Genomic DNA, 19,336 nt, shown 5'->3' with positions numbered 1-19,336 from the left:
AGTCAAGTATGTTTGTTATGGTAGTTTTAACACCAGTTCTGTTTTGCAAGTTTCTTTTAATAATGCTTTTGGAATATATGTGAAGTTGAATTTGAAACAGTTAATGAGTCCTACTGAAAGACCACATTTACAAATATTGGTATTTTTGTTATAGAGAGATGGGGTGGAAAGGCAGTTTTGGGAGCTTAATGAAGGTGTTCCTGCTGATGCATGATACTTTTATCCCTAAGTAAAACTGTGAACATCTTTCCAAGAGAATAAACATTTTTTTCCCTTCTTTGTGACTTTTTCTTCAGAAGAAAACTAACGAGTACAAATGAAGGAGCAATAGCAAAGCAAGTTATTAATTAAAAAAGAATAGTTTGTACTACCAGTTTTGTTGAACTGAATTAACTTCAGTTAATTACTGAAGTCCTGTGCAATAGCTAAAAATACTAGTTTGAAAGCTGACTTAGGTGATTTAGTTTCTACCTGTTATTACCTGTGCTCTTGAGTTGCTTGATTGTAGTGGTTTTATGTAATAACAAAATTATGTTGTACTTTGTTTTTAGGAAGGTGAACAAAAGGCTTAGTATGTACTTATTAGCCAAGTGGTACATTCACTTTTTCTTAACAACATATTAATGGAGACTGTAGTCTGTATTTAATGTCCACTAGAGCAGTGATGCACAGTGTTTGTCGTTTCTGACTGCCAGTGTTCAGAGCATCTCTCTGAAAATAAATCACTTCGCAGCATATGCTTTGAGGTAATTATTATTTGTATTGAAAGCAAACTTTGGTCTAGCATATAAGGCTTTATAAAATACCTCAAGTAGCTTTAATGGTATGCAGTTAAACAAACTTAAGCAGTTCTCACACTGTCATCATCCCCTAGCAATTCTAACTACTTCTATACTAGTATCCTCTATTGCTAAACTGTTGGCACATTTTCTAAACTGATCTTTTTTCCCTGATATTTTGTAGTTTCTTCTCTCATATTGCTGCATTTGTAATTTTTCCAGTGTTACTGGGAAATATTTTGTTCCTTGTCTAGATTAGTACATACACCTAAGGTAGCTGATTCTAGTAGTTAACTTGTGAACTGTGTCAAGATGCTTCAATATAGAGAAATAAACAAGGCATTTTAGTCCTTCGCCTGTTACAGGCAGTCCTCTGATGGAGACTGCTCTTCAGTCTGCATTCCCATAGCTAAGGCAGAGCTTTATTAAACATTGTAGCATATGAGAAACTATGTGGTGAAATCCCTTGAAAGGTACTGTATGTTTATACTTTTGGCTGTCAGAGATGAGAATGATCAGGGAACAGATGACAGTGATGGTTACTTTAATAAGTTCATTGCAACACAGACATTTCTAAAGCAATCTGGAAACTTATGTGAATGAATATGATCAATTTGCAGGAAGCATATGGTTGAATGCTTCTGCATTTCATCCAGCTCTTCATGGAATTTGAGGTTCTATTTAGAAATGAACCTGTAACAATAGCAAGTTTGTGCTTTGAATAGTGTTCAGTAAGGCCCTTTGTACCTCAATATCAGTATAAAGATACTTCACAGTATTGTTTTACTTCTCTTTCCAGGATAAGATAACTTACAGGTTAAATATTTAATGATGTAACGGAAAGAACCTGTAAAGATGTTAGAAATGAGCATGTTTCTTTACCACATTGTCGTGGTTTAACCCCAGCCAGCAACTAAACACCACGCAGCCGCTCACTCACTCCCCCCCACCCAGTGGGATGGGGGAGAAAATCGGGAGAAGAAGCAAAACCCGTGGGTTGAGATAAGAACGGTTTAATAGAACAGAAAAGAAGAAACTAATAATGATAATGATAACACTAATAAAATGACAACAGCAATAATGAAAGGATTGGAATGTACAAATGATACGCAGTGCAATTGCTCACCACCCGCCGACCGACACCCAGCCAGTCCCCCGAGTGGCGAATCCCTGCCCCCCCACTTCCCTGTTTCTGTACTGGATGGGACGTCACATGGTATGGAATACACCGTTGGCCAGTTTGGGTCAGGTGCCCTGGCTGTGTCCTGTGCCAACTTCTTGTGCCCCTCCAGCTTTCTCACTGGCTGGGCATGAGAAGCTGAAAAATCCTTGACATTAGTCTAAACACTACTGAGCAACAACTGAAAACATCAGTGTTATCAACATTCTTCGCTCTGAACTCAAAACATAGCACTGTACCAGCTACTAGGAAGACAGTTAACTCTATCCCAGCTGAAACCAGGACAGTATCCACCCCTTATTCTATACCATTGACGTCATGCACAGTTCCCATACCTTTAGTTACATCCTGATCAATCATCACTTTTCCATCCCTTTAAGACATATGAGCAATGATATATATATATATGTATACACACACAGAGATATCATTCCTTTAGTTCATGGGTCATGTTCATAAAATGTCATTGAGTTCATTTAGTTTCCGACTCTGGGCTCCATCTGTCATACCAGTCTTTCTGGGCAGGAGGGATGGTGCAAAGTCCTCTCAGTCGGTAGAGCAGAATTGGGCTTCAGTGCAGTGTGACAAGCAGGTGACATTTGGCGCAGCAGGAGGATGGTGTGCACCGTTGGATTGTTGCATGCTGGAGTCAGTTCTGGTTCCATCACTACTGCGCTTTGCTCAGTTTTATCACAGTTCTTTTCTTGCTTGATCTAAGTGATTCTTACTATAGTACTATGGATATAGCACATAATTATAGTAAGGATAATATACAGTAGCAGGGTTATATAGCAACTAATATACAGTTTAATTCTGGCTGTTCTCACCTAAAATTAAATCCCCTTGAGGCACACATCGGACTTCCCCATCTTTTCGCATCACCCACCAAGTGCACCCAGGCCCTTGAGCAAAAGCAATCCCACGAATGGGTTTACCTTTGCCTGAGGCAGGAGTAACCCAGACTGTCTTCCCTAACATATTTTTTATGTGCACTACAGGGACTTTATCCCCTTCTACAGTATGTAAAAATTCCGACTGGGCAGGGCCACCCCGATTGGCAGATCCTCTGGTGTTGACTAACCAGGTGGCTTTTGCTAAATGTGTATCCCAATGTTTGAAAGTTCCACCCCCCATTGCTCTCAATGTAGTCTTTAACAGTCCATTGTATCGCTCAATTTTCCCAGAGGCTGGTGCATGATAGGGGATATGATACACCCACTCAATGCCATGCTCTTTGGCCCAGGTGTCTATGAGGTTGTTTCGGAAATGAGTCCCGTTGTCTGACTCAATTCGTTCTGGGGTGCCATGTCGCCACAAGACTTGCTTTTCTAGGCCCAGGATAGTGTTCCGGGCGGTGGCATGGGGCACAGAATATGTTTCCAGCCATCCAGTGGTTGCTTCCACCATCGTGAGCACATAGCGCTTGCCTTGGCGAGTTTGTGGGAGTGTGATATAGTCAATCTGCCAGGCTTCTCCATATTTATATTTCAGCCATCGCCCTCCATACCACAGGGGCTTTAACCGCTTGGCTTGCTTAATTGCAGCACATGTTTCACATTCATGGATAACCTGTGCAATAGTGTCCATGGTCAAGTCCACCCCTCGGTCACGAGCCCATCTATATGTTGCATCTCTTCCCTGATGGCCTGAAGCATCATGGGCCCACCGAGCCATAAATAGCTCACCCTTATGTTGCCAGTCCAGGTCCACCTGAGCCACTTCAATCTTGGCAGCCTGATCCACCTGTTGGTTGTTTTGATGTTCTTCAGTGGCCCGACTCTTGGGTATGTGAGCATCTACGTGACGTACTTTTACAACCAGATTCTCTAGCCGGGATGCAATATCTTGCCACAGTGCGGCAGCCCAGATGGGTTTACCTCTGCGCTGCCAGTTGCTCTGCTTCCATTGCTGTAGCCAGCCCCACAGGGCATTTGCCACCATCCATGAGTCAGTATAGAGATAGAGCACTGGCCACTTTTCTCTTTCAGCAATATCTAATGCTAGCTGGATGGCTTTCACTTCTGCAAACTGACTCGATTCACCTTCTCCTTCAGCAGTTTCTGCAACTTGTCGTGTAGGACTCCATACGGCAGCTTTCCACCTCCGATGCTTTCCCACGATGTGACAGGATCCGTCAGTGAACAGGGCATATTGCCTCTCATTTTCTGGCAGTTTATTATACAGCGGGGCCTCTTCAGCACGTGCCACCTCCTCCTCTGGCGACATTCCAAAATCTTTGCCTTCTGGCCAGTCCGTGATCACTTCCAAAATTCCTGGGCGACTGGGGTTTCCTATGCGAGCCCGTTGTGTGATCAGTGCAATCCACTTACTCCACGTGGCATCAGTCGCGTGATGTGTAGAGGAGACCCTCCCTTTGAACATCCAGCCCAGCACTGGCAGTCGGGGTGCTAAGAGGAGCTGTGTTTCAGTACCAACAACTTCTGAGGCAGCTTGAACTCCTTCATATGCTGCCAATATCTCCTTTTCAGTTGGAGTATAGCGAGCCTCGGATCCTCTGTATCCCCGACTCCAAAACCCCAGGGGTCGGCCTCGGGTCTCCCCAGGTGCTTTCTGCCAGAGGCTCCAGGTAGGGCCATTCTCCCCAGCTGCAGTATAGAGCACATTTTTAACATCTTGTCCTGTCCGGACTGGTCCAAGGGCTACTGCGTGAACAATCTCCCGTTTAATTTGTTCAAAGGCTTGTTGTTGCTCAGGGCCCCATTGAAAATCATTCTTCTTTCGGGTCACTTGATAGAGAGGGCTTACAATCAGACTGTAATTTGGAATATGCATTCTCCAAAACCCCACGACACCTAAGAAGGCCTGTGTTTCCTTTTTATTAGTTGGTGGAGACATAGCTGCTATTTTGTTAATCACATCCATTGGGATCTGACGACGCCCATCTTGCCATTTTATTCCTAAAAACTGGATCTCCCGTGCAGGTCCCTTGACCTTACCTTCTTTTATGGCAAAAGCGGCTTTCAGAAGGATTTGGATTATTTTCTTCCCTTTCTCAAAGACTTCTTCTGCCGTGTTGCCCCATACGATGATGTCATCAATGTATTGCAGGTGTTCCGGAGCTTCACCTTTTTCCAGTGCAGTCTGGATTAGTCCATGGCAAATGGTGGGGCTGTGTTTCCACCCCTGGGGCAGTCGATTCCAAGTGTACTGGACACCCCTCCAAGTAAAGGCAAATTGTGGACGACACTCTGCTGCCAGAGGGATTGAGAAAAACGCATTAGCAATGTCAATTGTAGCATACCACTTGGCTGCCTTTGACTCTAGTTCGTATTGAAGTTCTAGCATATCTGGAACGGCAGCACTCAGCGGTGGCGTAACTTCATTCAGGCCGCGATAGTCAACTGTTAGTCTCCACTCCCCATTAGACTTTCGCACGGGCCATATGGGACTATTAAAAGGTGAGCGAGTTTTGCTGATCACTCCTTGGCTCTCCAGTTGGCGAATCAACTTGTGGATGGGAATCAGAGAGTCTCGGTTGGTGCGATATTGCCGCCGGTGCACCGTCGTGGTAGCAATTGGTACTTGTTGTTCTTCAACCCTCAGCAACCCCACAATCGAAGGGTCTTGAGAGAGACCAGGCAGGGTAGACAGCTGTTCCGTGCCCTCCGTCTCCAAGGCAGCTATACCAAAAGCCCATCGATACCCCTTTGGGTCCTTAAAATACCCTCTCCTGAGGTAGTCTATGCCAAGGATGCACGGAGCCTCTGGACCAGTCACAATGGGGTGTTTCTGCCATTCATTCCCAGTTAGGCTTACTTCAGCTTCCAATACAGTTAACTCTTGGGATCCCCCTGTCACACCAGAAATAGAAATGGGTTCTGCCCCTTCATAACTTGATGGCATTAAAGTACACTGTGCGCCGGTGTCTACTAGAGCCTTATACTCCTGTGGGTCTAACGTGCCAGGCCATCGAATCCACACAGTCCAATAGACCCGGTTATCCCTTTCCTCCACCTGGCTGGAGGCAGGGCCCCTCTAATTCTGGTCAGAGTATCCAGTATTCACTTCTCGTAAAATTGGCTCAGAAGTCCCTTCAAGAGGATCAGAAATAAGATCAGCCCTTCTACTCTGTTTGGAAACCGGAGCGGCATTTTTCCTGGTAGAATCCCCTTTTGTGGTGTTTTTTCCTCGCAGCTCACGTACCCGTGCATTTAGGACCGAGGTAGGTTTTCCATCCCATTTCCTCATGTCCTCTCCATGATCACATAAGTAAAACCACAGGGCACCTCGCGGTGTGTACCTTCTATATTCTTTCTCTTGGGCAGAGGAGCGCTCACTCCTAATAGCTGAGACATTGGTCCTTACAGGTGGGCAACAGGACATCTCCTCTTTGAATTGCTGGAAATCCTCGGACAGCTTCTCCACAGCCGAAATGCAGGCTTGTAGGGAGGAGGAGAGATTCTCTTCGTATTGACGGAGTTGGCGAGCCACTTCATCCACTGTCGGTGCCTCTTCGTCTTTCCAGGTCATTATTGCCAGTGAGTTGGCATAGGACGATGGTGCGCTCCGTACAAACTTCCGCCACATGGGTCGTGTGCATTGGACTTCGTCTGGATCTTTGGGTAATTGTGGGTTGTCCGGATCATGATGAATTGTCTCTAGCACAGCTAATTCCCTCAGATATTGGATACCTTTTTCCATGGTTGTCCACTTGCTTGATTGACATATAACATCTTCCTTAAAGGGGTACCTTTCCTTCACACTTGACAGGAGTCGCCTCCAGAGGCTGATGGCTTGTGTCCCTCTTCCAATTGCCTTGTCAATGCCACCTTCCCTGGCAAGCGATCCCAGCTGCTTGGCTTCCCTACCTTCTAATTCCAAGCTATTAGCCCCATTGTCCCAGCATCGGAGGAGCCAGGTGATAATATGCTCACCTATACGGCGGCCAAAATCTTTTCGCATATCCCGCAGCTCACTCAAGGATAGGGACCGGGTTATTACCTCTGGTTCTGCCTCTTCCTCCTGTTCCCGTGATGACCCTGGTTCGCCTTCATCCTTCGCTAAGCGAACTGATTTTTTTGTATATTTCTTTTTCTGTACGGGGGCAACTGATACTGGTGCAGGTTGGTCCACTGGTTCAGTTGCAGTACCGCTCGCCGGGTCTTGGATAACCGCAGTGTCTGTTGCCAAGGTTTGGGTAGCTGCTGTGCTCGTTGCTGGGGCTGGAGGGACCTCAGTGCCCGTTGCCGAGGTTTGGGTAGCTGCCGTGCTCATTGCCGAGGCTGGAGGGGCTGCAGTGCCTGTCGCTGAGGTTTGGATAGCCACAGTGCTCATCGTTTTGTTGTTAGGTCCAGAGACCTTCTCTTCCCCTTGAGGGTACTGAGTGGTGTCGAACAGGGCTCGATAGGCATGGGCCAGGCCCCAGCACGTTGCAGTAATTTGTATCTCTCTGGAGCTGCCGGGGTGACAGCATACCTTTTCCAAATATTTTACTAGTTCTTCTGGATTCTGCACTTGTTCAGGGGTGAATTTCCAAAACACTGGAGGTGCCCACTTTTCTAGGTACTTGCCCATACTACCCCACACACCCTGCCACTCATAATTATCCAGCCTTGGGGCAGATCTCTGGGTGATTTTCTTAAATAGTTGTTTAACCTTAAATGAGAGCTGAACCACATTCAGAAGCATGCTAATTCCTAGCAGTAGGGCTAGGACCGTGCTGGTCCCAACATCCCAAGAGTATTCAAATTTTTCAAAATTCTCAAACACCGTTGTAACTGGACTGAAGGAGAAAGGAGAGGGGAAGAAAGGTATCCCACCCATAGACTGGTTTTCCAAGGAGGAAAGGTAAATGGTATAATTATTAATAGTTTCCCACAGATGGCTTCCACAGTATAAAGGTGACAATGCTGGGTGCAAGTACCGGATTAATCCCACAGCCGACGACTTTATCATACCATAAACCAGTGTTATACAATACATCAAAGCGAAAACCTTAATCCACCTCCCACGGATGATAAGCAGCAGAAGAGGGACTACATACAGCAAGCGAGGTGATACATAACAGAACTTTAAAAACCAGAGCAACAACTCTAAGAACACATAAATCAACATAATGACCAGCAACTATTAGACCGATATAATGAATGCTTATAACAAATTTGTTTTAACAAGCTCTGGTCAGGTTTGTCGTTATCTCAACCCTTCGTGCCCCACGTTGGGCGCCAAAAAGGACTGTCGTGGTTTAACCCCAGCCAGCAACTAAACACCACGCAGCCGCTCACTCACTCCCCCCCACCCAGTGGGATGGGGGAGAAAATCGGGAGAAGAAGCAAAACCCGTGGGTTGAGATAAGAACGGTTTAATAGAACAGAAAAGAAGAAACTAATAATGATAATGATAACACTAATAAAATGACAACAGCAATAATGAAAGGATTGGAATGTACAAATGATACGCAGTGCAATTGCTCACCACCCGCCGACCGACACCCAGCCAGTCCCCCGAGTGGCGAATCCCTGCCCCCCCACTTCCCTGTTTCTGTACTGGATGGGACGTCACATGGTATGGAATACACCGTTGGCCAGTTTGGGTCAGGTGCCCTGGCTGTGTCCTGTGCCAACTTCTTGTGCCCCTCCAGCTTTCTCGCTGGCTGGGCATGAGAAGCTGAAAAATCCTTGACTTTAGTCTAAACACTACTGAGCAACAACTGAAAACATCAGTGTTATCAACATTCTTCGCTCTGAACTCAAAACATAGCACTGTACCAGCTACTAGGAAGACAGTTAACTCTATCCCAGCTGAAACCAGGACACACATAATACCTGAACATGATGTTACTGCACATAGAAAAGCTTCCATTTATTTTCAGCCTGTCTCAAGCTCACCATTATGGTTCGAATTTTATTCTTGCATGAGAAAGATACTTGCTTTGAATGAGAATAGTTGCGTTTCTTGGACTTTGAAGCCAAAACACAAATTTCTTTCATGATAAAGCAAAATATTTGACTGGGGAAAAATATGGCATCTGTGAACTGATAAACTACACTAACAAGAGGGTTACTTTTTCGTTTATTCAAAGAAAAGGAAACCAACCTTGCAAAGCAACTTGAAACCATTAATTTCAGTGCTTCTTGTCTCCAGTAATAGTGCTTTAGGTACATGCCCAGCCCATATTAAAATGATTGGATGGAAACACTGTTTAACCAAAATGCATTTGCCTATTTGCCTGAAGGATAAATTTGTGCTTTAAACAAATCGTACTTCTTTGAACAACTAACCTTACTGGTCATCTCCCTCTCCTGTGCTTATACAAACACTGGATCAGCTTCTAGTCATGACTGGAACACCTGATAACTAAATGATTTATATTTGTTCTCTGAATAGCGTTATAGTTTAAAGTCAGTCTTCCAGAATGACAGAACGTGACTTGGGATTGAATTATAGTATAATTTTTTTCAGACACTGGAAGATTTTGAAAAGGTGTTTTAATATCTAAAGACACTGCGTGACATAAGGATTTTTTGAAAACTACCTGGATGACAAACACTGCAAGGGAGTGCCTAGCTTATTTGCACTGTGTAGTGTCCGTACTGTTCAAACACCTTGAGTTCTTGTTCTGAAGGCTTGCAACCTTCTACTACATGCTTTGTGCATTAATTCTCTTCGCTGGTGGGAGTTAGGTGTCCAGGTTCTAAATATCTGATGTAGCTGTCTGGTTTTATGTATTTATATGAATCAGAGGAAAATTTCTGCTGGAAACATACATCAGCAATGGTGTTTTTCCATTTTTCTACCTACTGAGTGATCTATTCAGTAGGCTTTAAGGGCTAGTGTGGATTTTACCCAGAATGAATTTGAACACACAGTTTTTTAATATATCTGAAACTTGGTATGACTATGTATTTATGTTCAATATATGAGACATATGTAGAAATCGCAAGAATCTGTAGATTTTACTCATGCAGATGAACTAGACATGTATCTTACTGGTTTTTCTCTTTCAGACTGCAAATGGATACATCTTATTTTTTGAAATCCCATCAGCAAGAGACAAGTATCTTTATGAGCCAATGTATCCCAAGTGAGTATTTTAAACTTCCTTTGCATCCCCACAGTGTGAAAAAATATGACTAGACAAGTCCTAAGCAGATTTTATGGTAAAAAATATTTCCTTCCAAAGTATGTTTTAAAACTTGATGAGTATATGAAGCATCATTCCTATAAGTTAGAGTCAGTTCAGAAGAGAATTTGGTCTAATTGGTTTGCTGTGTGCTGGTAAGATTCCTTAGGTCTATCTTATAAGCTCTCAAAATCCTAAATAGCAGGGTTAAAATTGTCTAATTTTATAATTTGAGGTAGTTTGTTGAATTCATGACCTGTAGCAAGCTTTAATTCCTTTTGAGTAATTCAAGTCATGTTTCTTAGGAACTATTAGGGTGCAATTTTTTAATAGATTCCTCTCCGCTCCCCAACTTTGTAGTAAGTTAGAGATTTTTTTGAAACAAATGGGAAATAAATTCTCAATATTTTGGAAAGAATATGAATCATTTTCAGTAAGAATATAAAAGTATTTGAACTGCAGTGTGTTATGTTGTCAATATCATCTTATTTTTCTTACGGTGAATTGACAGAATTCTTTTTATGTGTATGTTGGATGTATTTGTGGTTGACTTAGTTGACTTTAGATTTGGCAAAATTGGGAAATATGTAGGACAAATTAAAACCCGAAGGGGTATATTTATATGTGTCTGTGTGTGTTTAGATAGGCAGAATCCGTAGTCAGTGATTGGATCAAATTTGTCCACAGGAATAATAAAACACCCTTGGTTTCTCATTGGCTAGAAACTGCTTTTTTTCATATATCTCTGTATATACCTTTGTCATTATGATGATGCTAGTCAACTTAATAAGTTTTTTTCATATTCATAAAACAAGTTAAAGTTCATTTGTGGGTGTCTCCAAATGGACATCTATGGGGAGTGTTGGATAACCTATGATACCACGTAAGAGGAAAATAGTTTGATTTTTTAAATCATAACTGTTAAACCGTGAACATTAAAAAAAAAAAAATCAGGTCTTCATGAGTATTTAAATTTTAAATGTCTATTCTTTTACAAGTGCATATAGGAAGACATGACTTGGCAGATAGTAAAATATTTTAAAGTGAGTTCTTGCTTCATTGAGTGGAAAATTCTGTGTGTGTTACTACTATAATGCATCTTGTGGCCTCTGAAATAGCCCTCAAAGCTCTGGAATTAAATGGAATTTACTGTTGCAACTCACTTGTCTATTTTCCAAAAACTTAAGACATTACTTGCTTTTTCTGAGACCTGAATAGCATTTTTCAAACTGACTTTTCATATCTGTCATCATTTAAAAAAAAACCCAAAGAAGCAGACAAGCTGTTGCTGCACCCTGTTGAAATAAGTAAAGAGATAGTATGTCTTCAGCTGTGCATAATATAAAAGACTAAAAATAGTTTATGGTATGTTCTTGTTCTATTTGGAAAGTTGGGGTTTTTTTTTTATTGGCAAAATCTGAAAATATATGGAAATAAGTATAAAATATGCAGTAAGAGTTAAAAAAGGAGCTTTGAAAAGTTTGTTTAGACATGCCACATGTAGGAAGGTTTGGAAATATCTATTAAGCAGTCAATGACTAACCAGTCTCACTTTTATATAAAACATTGACAATCGATTTGTGTTGTCAGCCTAAATTTGTGTTTCATGAAAAAGTCTTTCTCTTAGCTGTGTGTTGAACGGTCAGGATTTGAAGATATATTTGTATAGCCCAAAAGGGTATAATGCTGATTCTGTGGATGAACAAGACAAGGTGTTTTTCCCTAGAAAGTTTATGATAGGTTACTCACAGTCTCCTAAGACGAATGCATCTGCTTAACTTTAAGAAGATGAATGATCTCACTGCATTTACTGGGATTACTAGTCTATCTATATTTAGCCCTCAACTTTGAAAACCTACATAAAATTACTACTGTTCTGGTTATATTAGATCAAAAGAAAGACACAAGCATTTGTGTGTGAATTATGCCTGCTGTGATTAACGTCAAATTATTCTATAAGCTATTATAATGGGATGAACTTTTTTTGGTGCAGATACAGTGCACTGCCTGTAGGCTGTTTGACTAATTTGCTTTGTACATCAAATACTAAACCCTGCCCCCCCCCGCCAAACCAAAACCCAAACCAAAAAAAACCATAAACCCAAAATGAACAAACAGACAAACTAAACCAAAAGCCCAGAATTGAAACTTCTAACTTTCTTCTGGCATATGTTCATTTTCCAAAGACATTATTTCACTGAAGTGATTGTATCTCATTTCTACTGGACTGAACAATACCAAATTAATTTTGCTAACTCTGAATCCATTAAAAAATCAGTGAAAGGCCTCATATGTGACTTGCCTTGTGCTTAAAAGGGGACATCTTACTGTTTTCTCCCACTGTAACAGTGTGTTCTTGGCTCCTTCCTCTGTGTTGGCAGCAGGGATTATGCAGCTGTGCCTTAAGTAAAGTCGGGTTGCTGACCCGATGGGGAAACTAAACCTGCCCATCTCCCTTCTTTGCCCCTCCCCATCCCCCGCCCCGGATTCCAGTAGCTTAGCTTGCAAGTTGGCATATAATAAAAGGCTGGCATTAGAAAATGGTGACCTTGAAGTAGCACTGAGTAGCAGCACTGGAAAGTTCAAAAACATGGAGTGACTGTTCAGTGATACTCATGATAATTCTCATATGATAGTTCATGATAAATCGATTGCTTGCAACATTTTAACTCTCATGCAAATATTAATTACAATTTGTCCAGCTCTGTCTTATGTGGTTATTTACCTGCGTTAGCCAAATTGAGTGGGAAGGTGGTGATTTTTGCAGAGAGCATAAAGATGTAAGGCTGTCCATGCGTTAGTGGTGTGATAGGACAGCTGCTGGAAACAAGTCAGTAAAAACACTGAAAAGGATGGACAAAAGGTTCAAATGTAGGTCTCCACACTTTGCATATTTGAGGTAAAGGTTTTTTTGTGTACCATTCTTCTCTTTGGACACCTCTACAACATACCAGAAAGTTAAGAGATGTTGTAGAATTTCATCAGTTGTGGTTTTTTGTTTGTTGTTGGTTTTTTGTTGGGCTTTTTTTTTTTTTTTGGTAGTGAGCACACTTAAGTCAGTGCTCCTAAAAGTTCTGTCTTATTCATAATTTTAAAAAGTAGAGTAATTCTTAATGTTGATGAACAGTCCATATCTACTCATTTTTTGTAAGCAGAATGAAGCCTGTTCTAGTATCCTTTCTTTAAATAATAATGGCCAGTTCTGACAGAAATATAAAATTTCACTGTAGTGCCTACAAAAATAAAGGAAAACTCTCTTAATAGAACTTCAGCTTGGACAGAATTCTTAAGCAGTGCAGGTCAACATAATGAGGTGGTTGTGCACTGGGAGTACACACCAGTAACGTCACCAGCTGTGCCAGAATCCTGGTGCAAGATTTTCTAGTTTAAACAGTATCCTGAAGTTGAACTTGCAGCTAGATTTGATCCCATACAAGTGAAAACATTGAGAAAGGTTGTGTTTAAATTCTTCTGTCAGCTTAGCTCTCATTTAAATAAAATTTGTATATTTTACTGTAAGTAAAAAAAGAATGTCAGAAAAGTGGGTAATAAGGTATGTGATAGACAGTCACTTTTTTGACTTTAGTTATTTTTGCAGTCTTCCAGATTGGTACACTGGTAGCTGCAGTAAAGTTATACTTTTATGTAGTATTGTTATTTTTTAAATAACTGTTTTAAAATATCCTTGATAACGGTTTAGCCTTGATTTGAAGAAAAGGACCAAAAAAAGTTGCTGGAAATAAAAATCACACCTCATTTGTCCATATGGGAGAGGGACATTTGTGGAGAAGTACAGTCCTTCTAGTTTATAGTTGTTATTACGTAGAGTTGTTACTCTATATGGCTGTTGAGCAAGATGATCCAGAACAGCTTGCCTGTATTTGATCTGTTAACAGAACTATTCTGCCATACAGTTACTGTGTAAACTGTAATTACACTTGCAAAAGTTTTTTGCTGGTACAGCTTGAACAAAATTCCTCAAGGTAAAAAAAAAAAACCCAAAACTGCATTGGAAGTGACAGAAATGCTTTTGCCATTTATAACTCAACAGGCATTGCAGTATATCTAATCACAGTATGTGGGGTTTTTTTTTAGTGCCAAGTCTCTCTTCTCTCCCAATCTAATCAACACAGGTGTAGTAGAAGAGCTAAAGTGTGAGTTGAGATTAAGCGCTCTGTCATCATGTTTGAATGCAAGATTCTCTGCTTCCCCTTATCTTTTAGTAGTGTGAAATAACCAGATTTTGGAACGGAAGGTTGAGTAAACTCCCCCTGTCCCCTGCTATTGTTTGTTTAAAAATGGACAGAATCAGAGTCTAGGAAAACAGATTTCCTGTTCAAAACTGCCTATTTGGCATGACTTCCTCCTTTTCATATCAACCTATTGTAATGGTCTTTATATTCTGAAATTTGGTGTTTTAATGGAAGTGCTGGAATTCAGGATTATCAACGTTTGCAGCTGGAGCCCACAAAACCTTTTAAGTTTGTTCTATCAATCACTGAGGGCATAGCTCCAACAAAATTGAGAATATATGAAATACTTTAAGATGGTTGAGTGGGAAATTCTTTTTAAACCCTAGCTATTTTATACCTTTAAAGGTTTAATCAGTTTAAAATATACTTATGTAGATATGGTAAGGGTTAAGGAACTGACCTGTTCAGCATTATGTACATTTTATGTAAAATCTGTTACTAGATTAATGTGATAAAACAAGTGCTTATATCATAAGCACAGCATTCTGTCGTGAATTCTGAGTATTTATATTTATATATGAAAAAGGGAAGCTTTTAAAATTTTTGCTGGAATCAATAGATAGTTTTTTGTCAAATTGTAATATTTTAGGAATGTTATGAATTGCAGTTGTTCAGTTGAAGGAAATACTTCTGGCTCTCTTGATATTTCACTAGGAATTGCTAGTCTGTTCTTGGAGTGAACAGACATTCATGCTCAATGAAAACCTAAAGTATCCTGCTTAATTTGTTAGACTAAAACCAGGAAAAAAAGCAGTAATTGTGTGGGTTTTTGTTTTTTAAATTGAGCCAGAATAGTCTACAGCTTCATTCCAGCTCTTGGAGACTTTGCTCCAGTTCAGAGCAGACTTGGAAGAGAATCAGGATTGGCTGTTAGCCCACATTCTGGGGTACTTTCCTGCAGTGAGCCCAAGTACAAAGTCCTGCTTCAATTAGTTCAGTCTAATTTTACCACCATATTACTAAAGTCGTTGCAAGATAAAACATGAAGAAAATGTACATGTGTACCATTATCTTACAATAATAGAATGGTAAAATAAAATAATCTCCACCTGTGATACACTTAAGAAAAGTGTCAGTGCAGACAAGCAAATTTTTAGCTTTGTAAGCTGTGATAAGGTACAGTAATATTTTTTGGAGAAGTTTCCAAAGGAACTTGTACAGATATTCCTTTGTTTCACAGTGAAGAGATGTGTAACACCATCACAGTAGAGGCTTCCCTGTACTGAACTGATAGTTATTTCTGTTTAGAGTTCTGTCAAGGAGAGTGACTTAGGATTTGTCACTCAAAGAGGCAGCGTGCAGTAACTTAATGCTGAGGATACTTTTGCCTTTAAAAAGGACAAAACCTAAAAAACTTTACATGGTTAATAAACTAAACATGGTAATTGGAGATTCTTTTTGCCTCAGATTTCTTCATATCCTCAAGTGGAGCCTGCATTTGAGGGGTGGGGGAAAGTGATATGAATGTTGTGTAAATTTAGAATGAGACCTCAGTGCTATGGATTTTTAAGTACCTGAAAATACTTTAAAAATTGAAGTTGTTTTCTAACCAATACGGGCATGTGAACAAGCTAGTGTTTATATCCTGGTTTACAATGCTGTATTGTTGCTTATACATCTGGTTACTGTATTCATGTCCTACTCTTTCTGGCACTTCTCAAAGTTTTTTCCTTTTCTATACCATGTTGGTTTATAGGTGCCATAAATTACCTCATCAGTGGGGATTTTTTTCCTGATTCAGTGGACTTAAGATTAGTGGGTACAAAGGTTTTGAACTTTAAACTCTGCAAGGGTAACTGATGAGGTGTACAGTTAATTAACTTAGCAAATAATTTTTGTTCAGAATTAAGCTTGTGCTAAACTTTAACAGTGTGGTTTTCCCCGTAAGTTGTTTTTGGCATTGGTTGGAAAATGTATTTTTAAAACTAGATTAGTTGTAGAATTTTTATTAACCATTATGGCACTTGCTAGCCCTTGATGTGGTTCAGGAGGTTTAAAATGTCATCAAGAAGTCTTTGCAACTGGAATAATAATTTGATAAACCATTTAGCTTTTTTACATGAATAATTGATTAATATGCTAGCTTGTTTTTTCTCTTCTCAAACCACAGAAACCTGTTACTACCTAATTGCGTAGAAAAGGCTGTGCTAAGAATTACTTTTCTAAACCCTTATTCTTTATAGTTGTTTCCATAGACTCTCTTTAAAGTTTTATTTGTCCAGCTCTTGCCAATCTGTGTGCGTATAGCTCTGGATCCAGCCAGACATATTTCATCTTCAGCTGGTGGCTGCCTGCAGTGTGTGGTGGTGAGATGCAGGTTTAGGGGTGAGAAGAAGCTAGTTGTGTGGAAATCAGAGCTCATAGTGTAACTTGTTTTACTTCTTTAAGAACCATTCCTAAAAAGCACAGTGGGCAGTGAATTGTTAGTGAAGAATCACACGTTTAGAGGTAATGCAGGCTTTTTGAATCAGGTACAAAAAAAGTTAAGTCCTTAGCTGTACAGACAATTCACTAACTGAAGTCTTCACGTGAACCGTTTTAAAACAGTTAATAAATATTGTGTAATTGTGCTAATGCAACAGTAATGGCTGTTGTCAGTTTTTTGCTTTTGTGCCTTCAAGGAGAGCAACTCAGAGTTCTTGGTGGTGTAAATTCATTTAGAAACCTTGTTTGCCCTGTTTTTCTCACATGTATAATGCTCTTAATAGTTGAAACATAACCCAGAGATCTGCCCCAAGGCTGGATAATATGAGTGGCAGGGTGTGGGGGATAGTATGGGCAAGTATGTAGAACAGTGGGCACCTCCAGTGTTTTGGAACTTTACCTCTGAACAAGTGCAGAATCCAGAAAAACTAGTAAAATGTTTGGAAAAAGTATGCTGTCACCCTGGCAATTCTAGAGACACACAAATAACTGCAGTGTGCTGGGGCCTGGCCTATGCCTATCGAGCCCTGTTCAACACTATTCAATACCCTCAAGGAGAAGAGAAGGTCTCTGGATCTCACAACAAAACTGTGGCTACTCCAGCCCTGGCGACAGGCACTGCAGCTGAACCAGAGAACCAGCCTGTGCCAGTATCAGTTGCCTCCATACAGAAGAAGAAATATACAAAAAAAATCAGTGTTCTAGGGTTATCACGGGAGCAGTAGGAAGAAGCAGAACCAGAGGTAATCATGCGATCCCTATCCCTGAATGAGCTGTGGGATATGTGAAAAGATTTCAGCCGTTGTCCAGGAGAACACATTATCAGCTGGCTGCTTAGATGCTGGGACAATGGGGCTAGTAGCCTGGAATTGGAGGGTAGGGAAGCCAAGCAGTTGGGATCGCTTTCTGGGGAAGGTTGTATTGATAAGGCAATTGGAAAAGGGACACAAGTCCTCAGCCTCTGTAGGTGACTCCTGTCAAGCATGAAGGAAAGGTACCCCTTCAAGGAAGATGTTATATGTCAACCAGACAAGCGGACCACCATGGAGAGGTATCCAGTACCTGTGGGAATTAGCTGTGCTGGAGATAATTTATTATAACCCAGACAATGCACAATCACCCAGAGATCCAGGCATGGACTATTGTGGCCTGAATGAAGTCACACCGCCACTGAATGCTGCCGTGCCAGACATGCTAGAACTTCAATATGAACTGGAGTCCAAGGCAGCCAAGTGGTATGCCACAACTGATATTGCTAATGCATTTTTCTCAATCCGTCTGGCAGCAGAGTGCTGGCCACAGTTTGCTTTTTCACTGACCTCGGTAACTGCATAGGTGTTTCTCTCACGTTCTACTCCTCCACTGCAGGTTTCCCCTTCTTAAATATGTGATCCCAGAGGTGCTACCACCATTGCTGATGGGCTCAGCCTTGGCCAGAGGCAGGTCCAACTTTGAGCCGGGGAAGCTTCTAGCAGCTTCTCACAGGAGCCACCCCCGTAGCCTCTTCCCCAGTATCAAAACCCAGCCACACAAACCCAAAACAAATGGCAAGATGGACATCATGAGAGCCCAGTGAATGTGATCAACAAAATAGCAGCTATGTCTCCACCGACTAATAAAAAGAGAACTCAAGCTTTCTTAGGCATTGTGGGTTTTTGGAGGATGCATATTCCAAATTACAGTCTGATTGTAAGCCCTCTCTCTCAAATGACCCAGAAGAAGAACCATTTTAAATGGGGTCCTGAACAACGACAAGCCTTTGAACAAATTAAATGGGAGATTGTTCATGCAGTAGCCTTTGGGCCTGTCCAGGCAGGACAAGATGTTAAAAATGTGCTCTATACCGCAGCTGGGAAGAATGGCCCTACCTGGAGTCTGGCAGAAACCGCTGTGGGAGACCCGAGGCCGACCCCTAGCATTTTGGAGTCAGGGATATTGAGGATCTGAGGCTCACTATACTCCAACAGAAAAAGAGACACTGACAGCTGCCTTGGAAGTGGTTGGTACTGAAGTACAGCTCCTCTTAGCACCCCAACTGCCGGTGCTGGGCTGGATGTTCAAAGGGAAGGTTCCCTCTAAACATCATGCAACTGATGCCACATGGAGTAAGTGGGTCGCACTGATCACACAATGAGCTTGCATAGGAAACCCCAGTTGCCCAGGAATTTTGGAAGTGATCACAGACTGGCCAGAAGGCAAAGATTTTGGAATATCACTAGAGGAGGAGGTGACCCATGCTGAAGAGGCCCCACTGTATAAAAAAAACACCAGAAAATAAGAGGCAGTATGCCTTGTTTACTGATGGGTCCTGTCACATTATAGGAAAGCATTGGAGGTGGAAGGCTGCTGTGTGGAGTCCTACATGACAAGTTGCAGAAAACTGGTGAAGGAGAAGGTGAATCAAGCCAGTTTGCAGAGGTGAAAGCCATCCAGCCAGCTTTAGACATTGCTGACCGAGAAAATTGACCAGTGCTCTATCTCTGTACTGACTCATGGGTGGTGGCAAATGCCCTGTATGGTTGGTTACAGTAATGGAAGCAGAGCAACTGGCCGCGCAGAGGTAAACCCGTCTGGGCTGCCGCACTGTGGCAAGATATTGCATCCCGGCTAGAGAATT

The 19,336-nt window shown here is 41.5% G+C and overlaps 1 protein-coding gene across 2 annotated transcripts in view; it reads left to right on the top strand.

The window, feature by feature from the left end:
• The window catches only part of RIC1 (RIC1 homolog, RAB6A GEF complex partner 1), a 65,645-nt gene that overhangs the window by 15,955 nt on the left and 30,354 nt on the right, over positions 1–19,336 (top strand). For both annotated transcript variants that reach the window (XM_052775659.1, XM_052775658.1), the window contains exon 3: positions 9,927–10,003. In XM_052775659.1, coding sequence (XP_052631619.1) covers positions 9,927–10,003 — 77 coding nt within the window. The remainder of the gene's footprint in view (positions 1–9,926; positions 10,004–19,336) is intronic.

This window comes from Harpia harpyja, chromosome Z, assembly GCF_026419915.1.
Source record: "Harpia harpyja isolate bHarHar1 chromosome Z, bHarHar1 primary haplotype, whole genome shotgun sequence".
Taxonomy (NCBI): domain Eukaryota; kingdom Metazoa; phylum Chordata; class Aves; order Accipitriformes; family Accipitridae; genus Harpia; species Harpia harpyja.
This window is presented reverse-complemented; position numbering and strand designations above follow the sequence as displayed.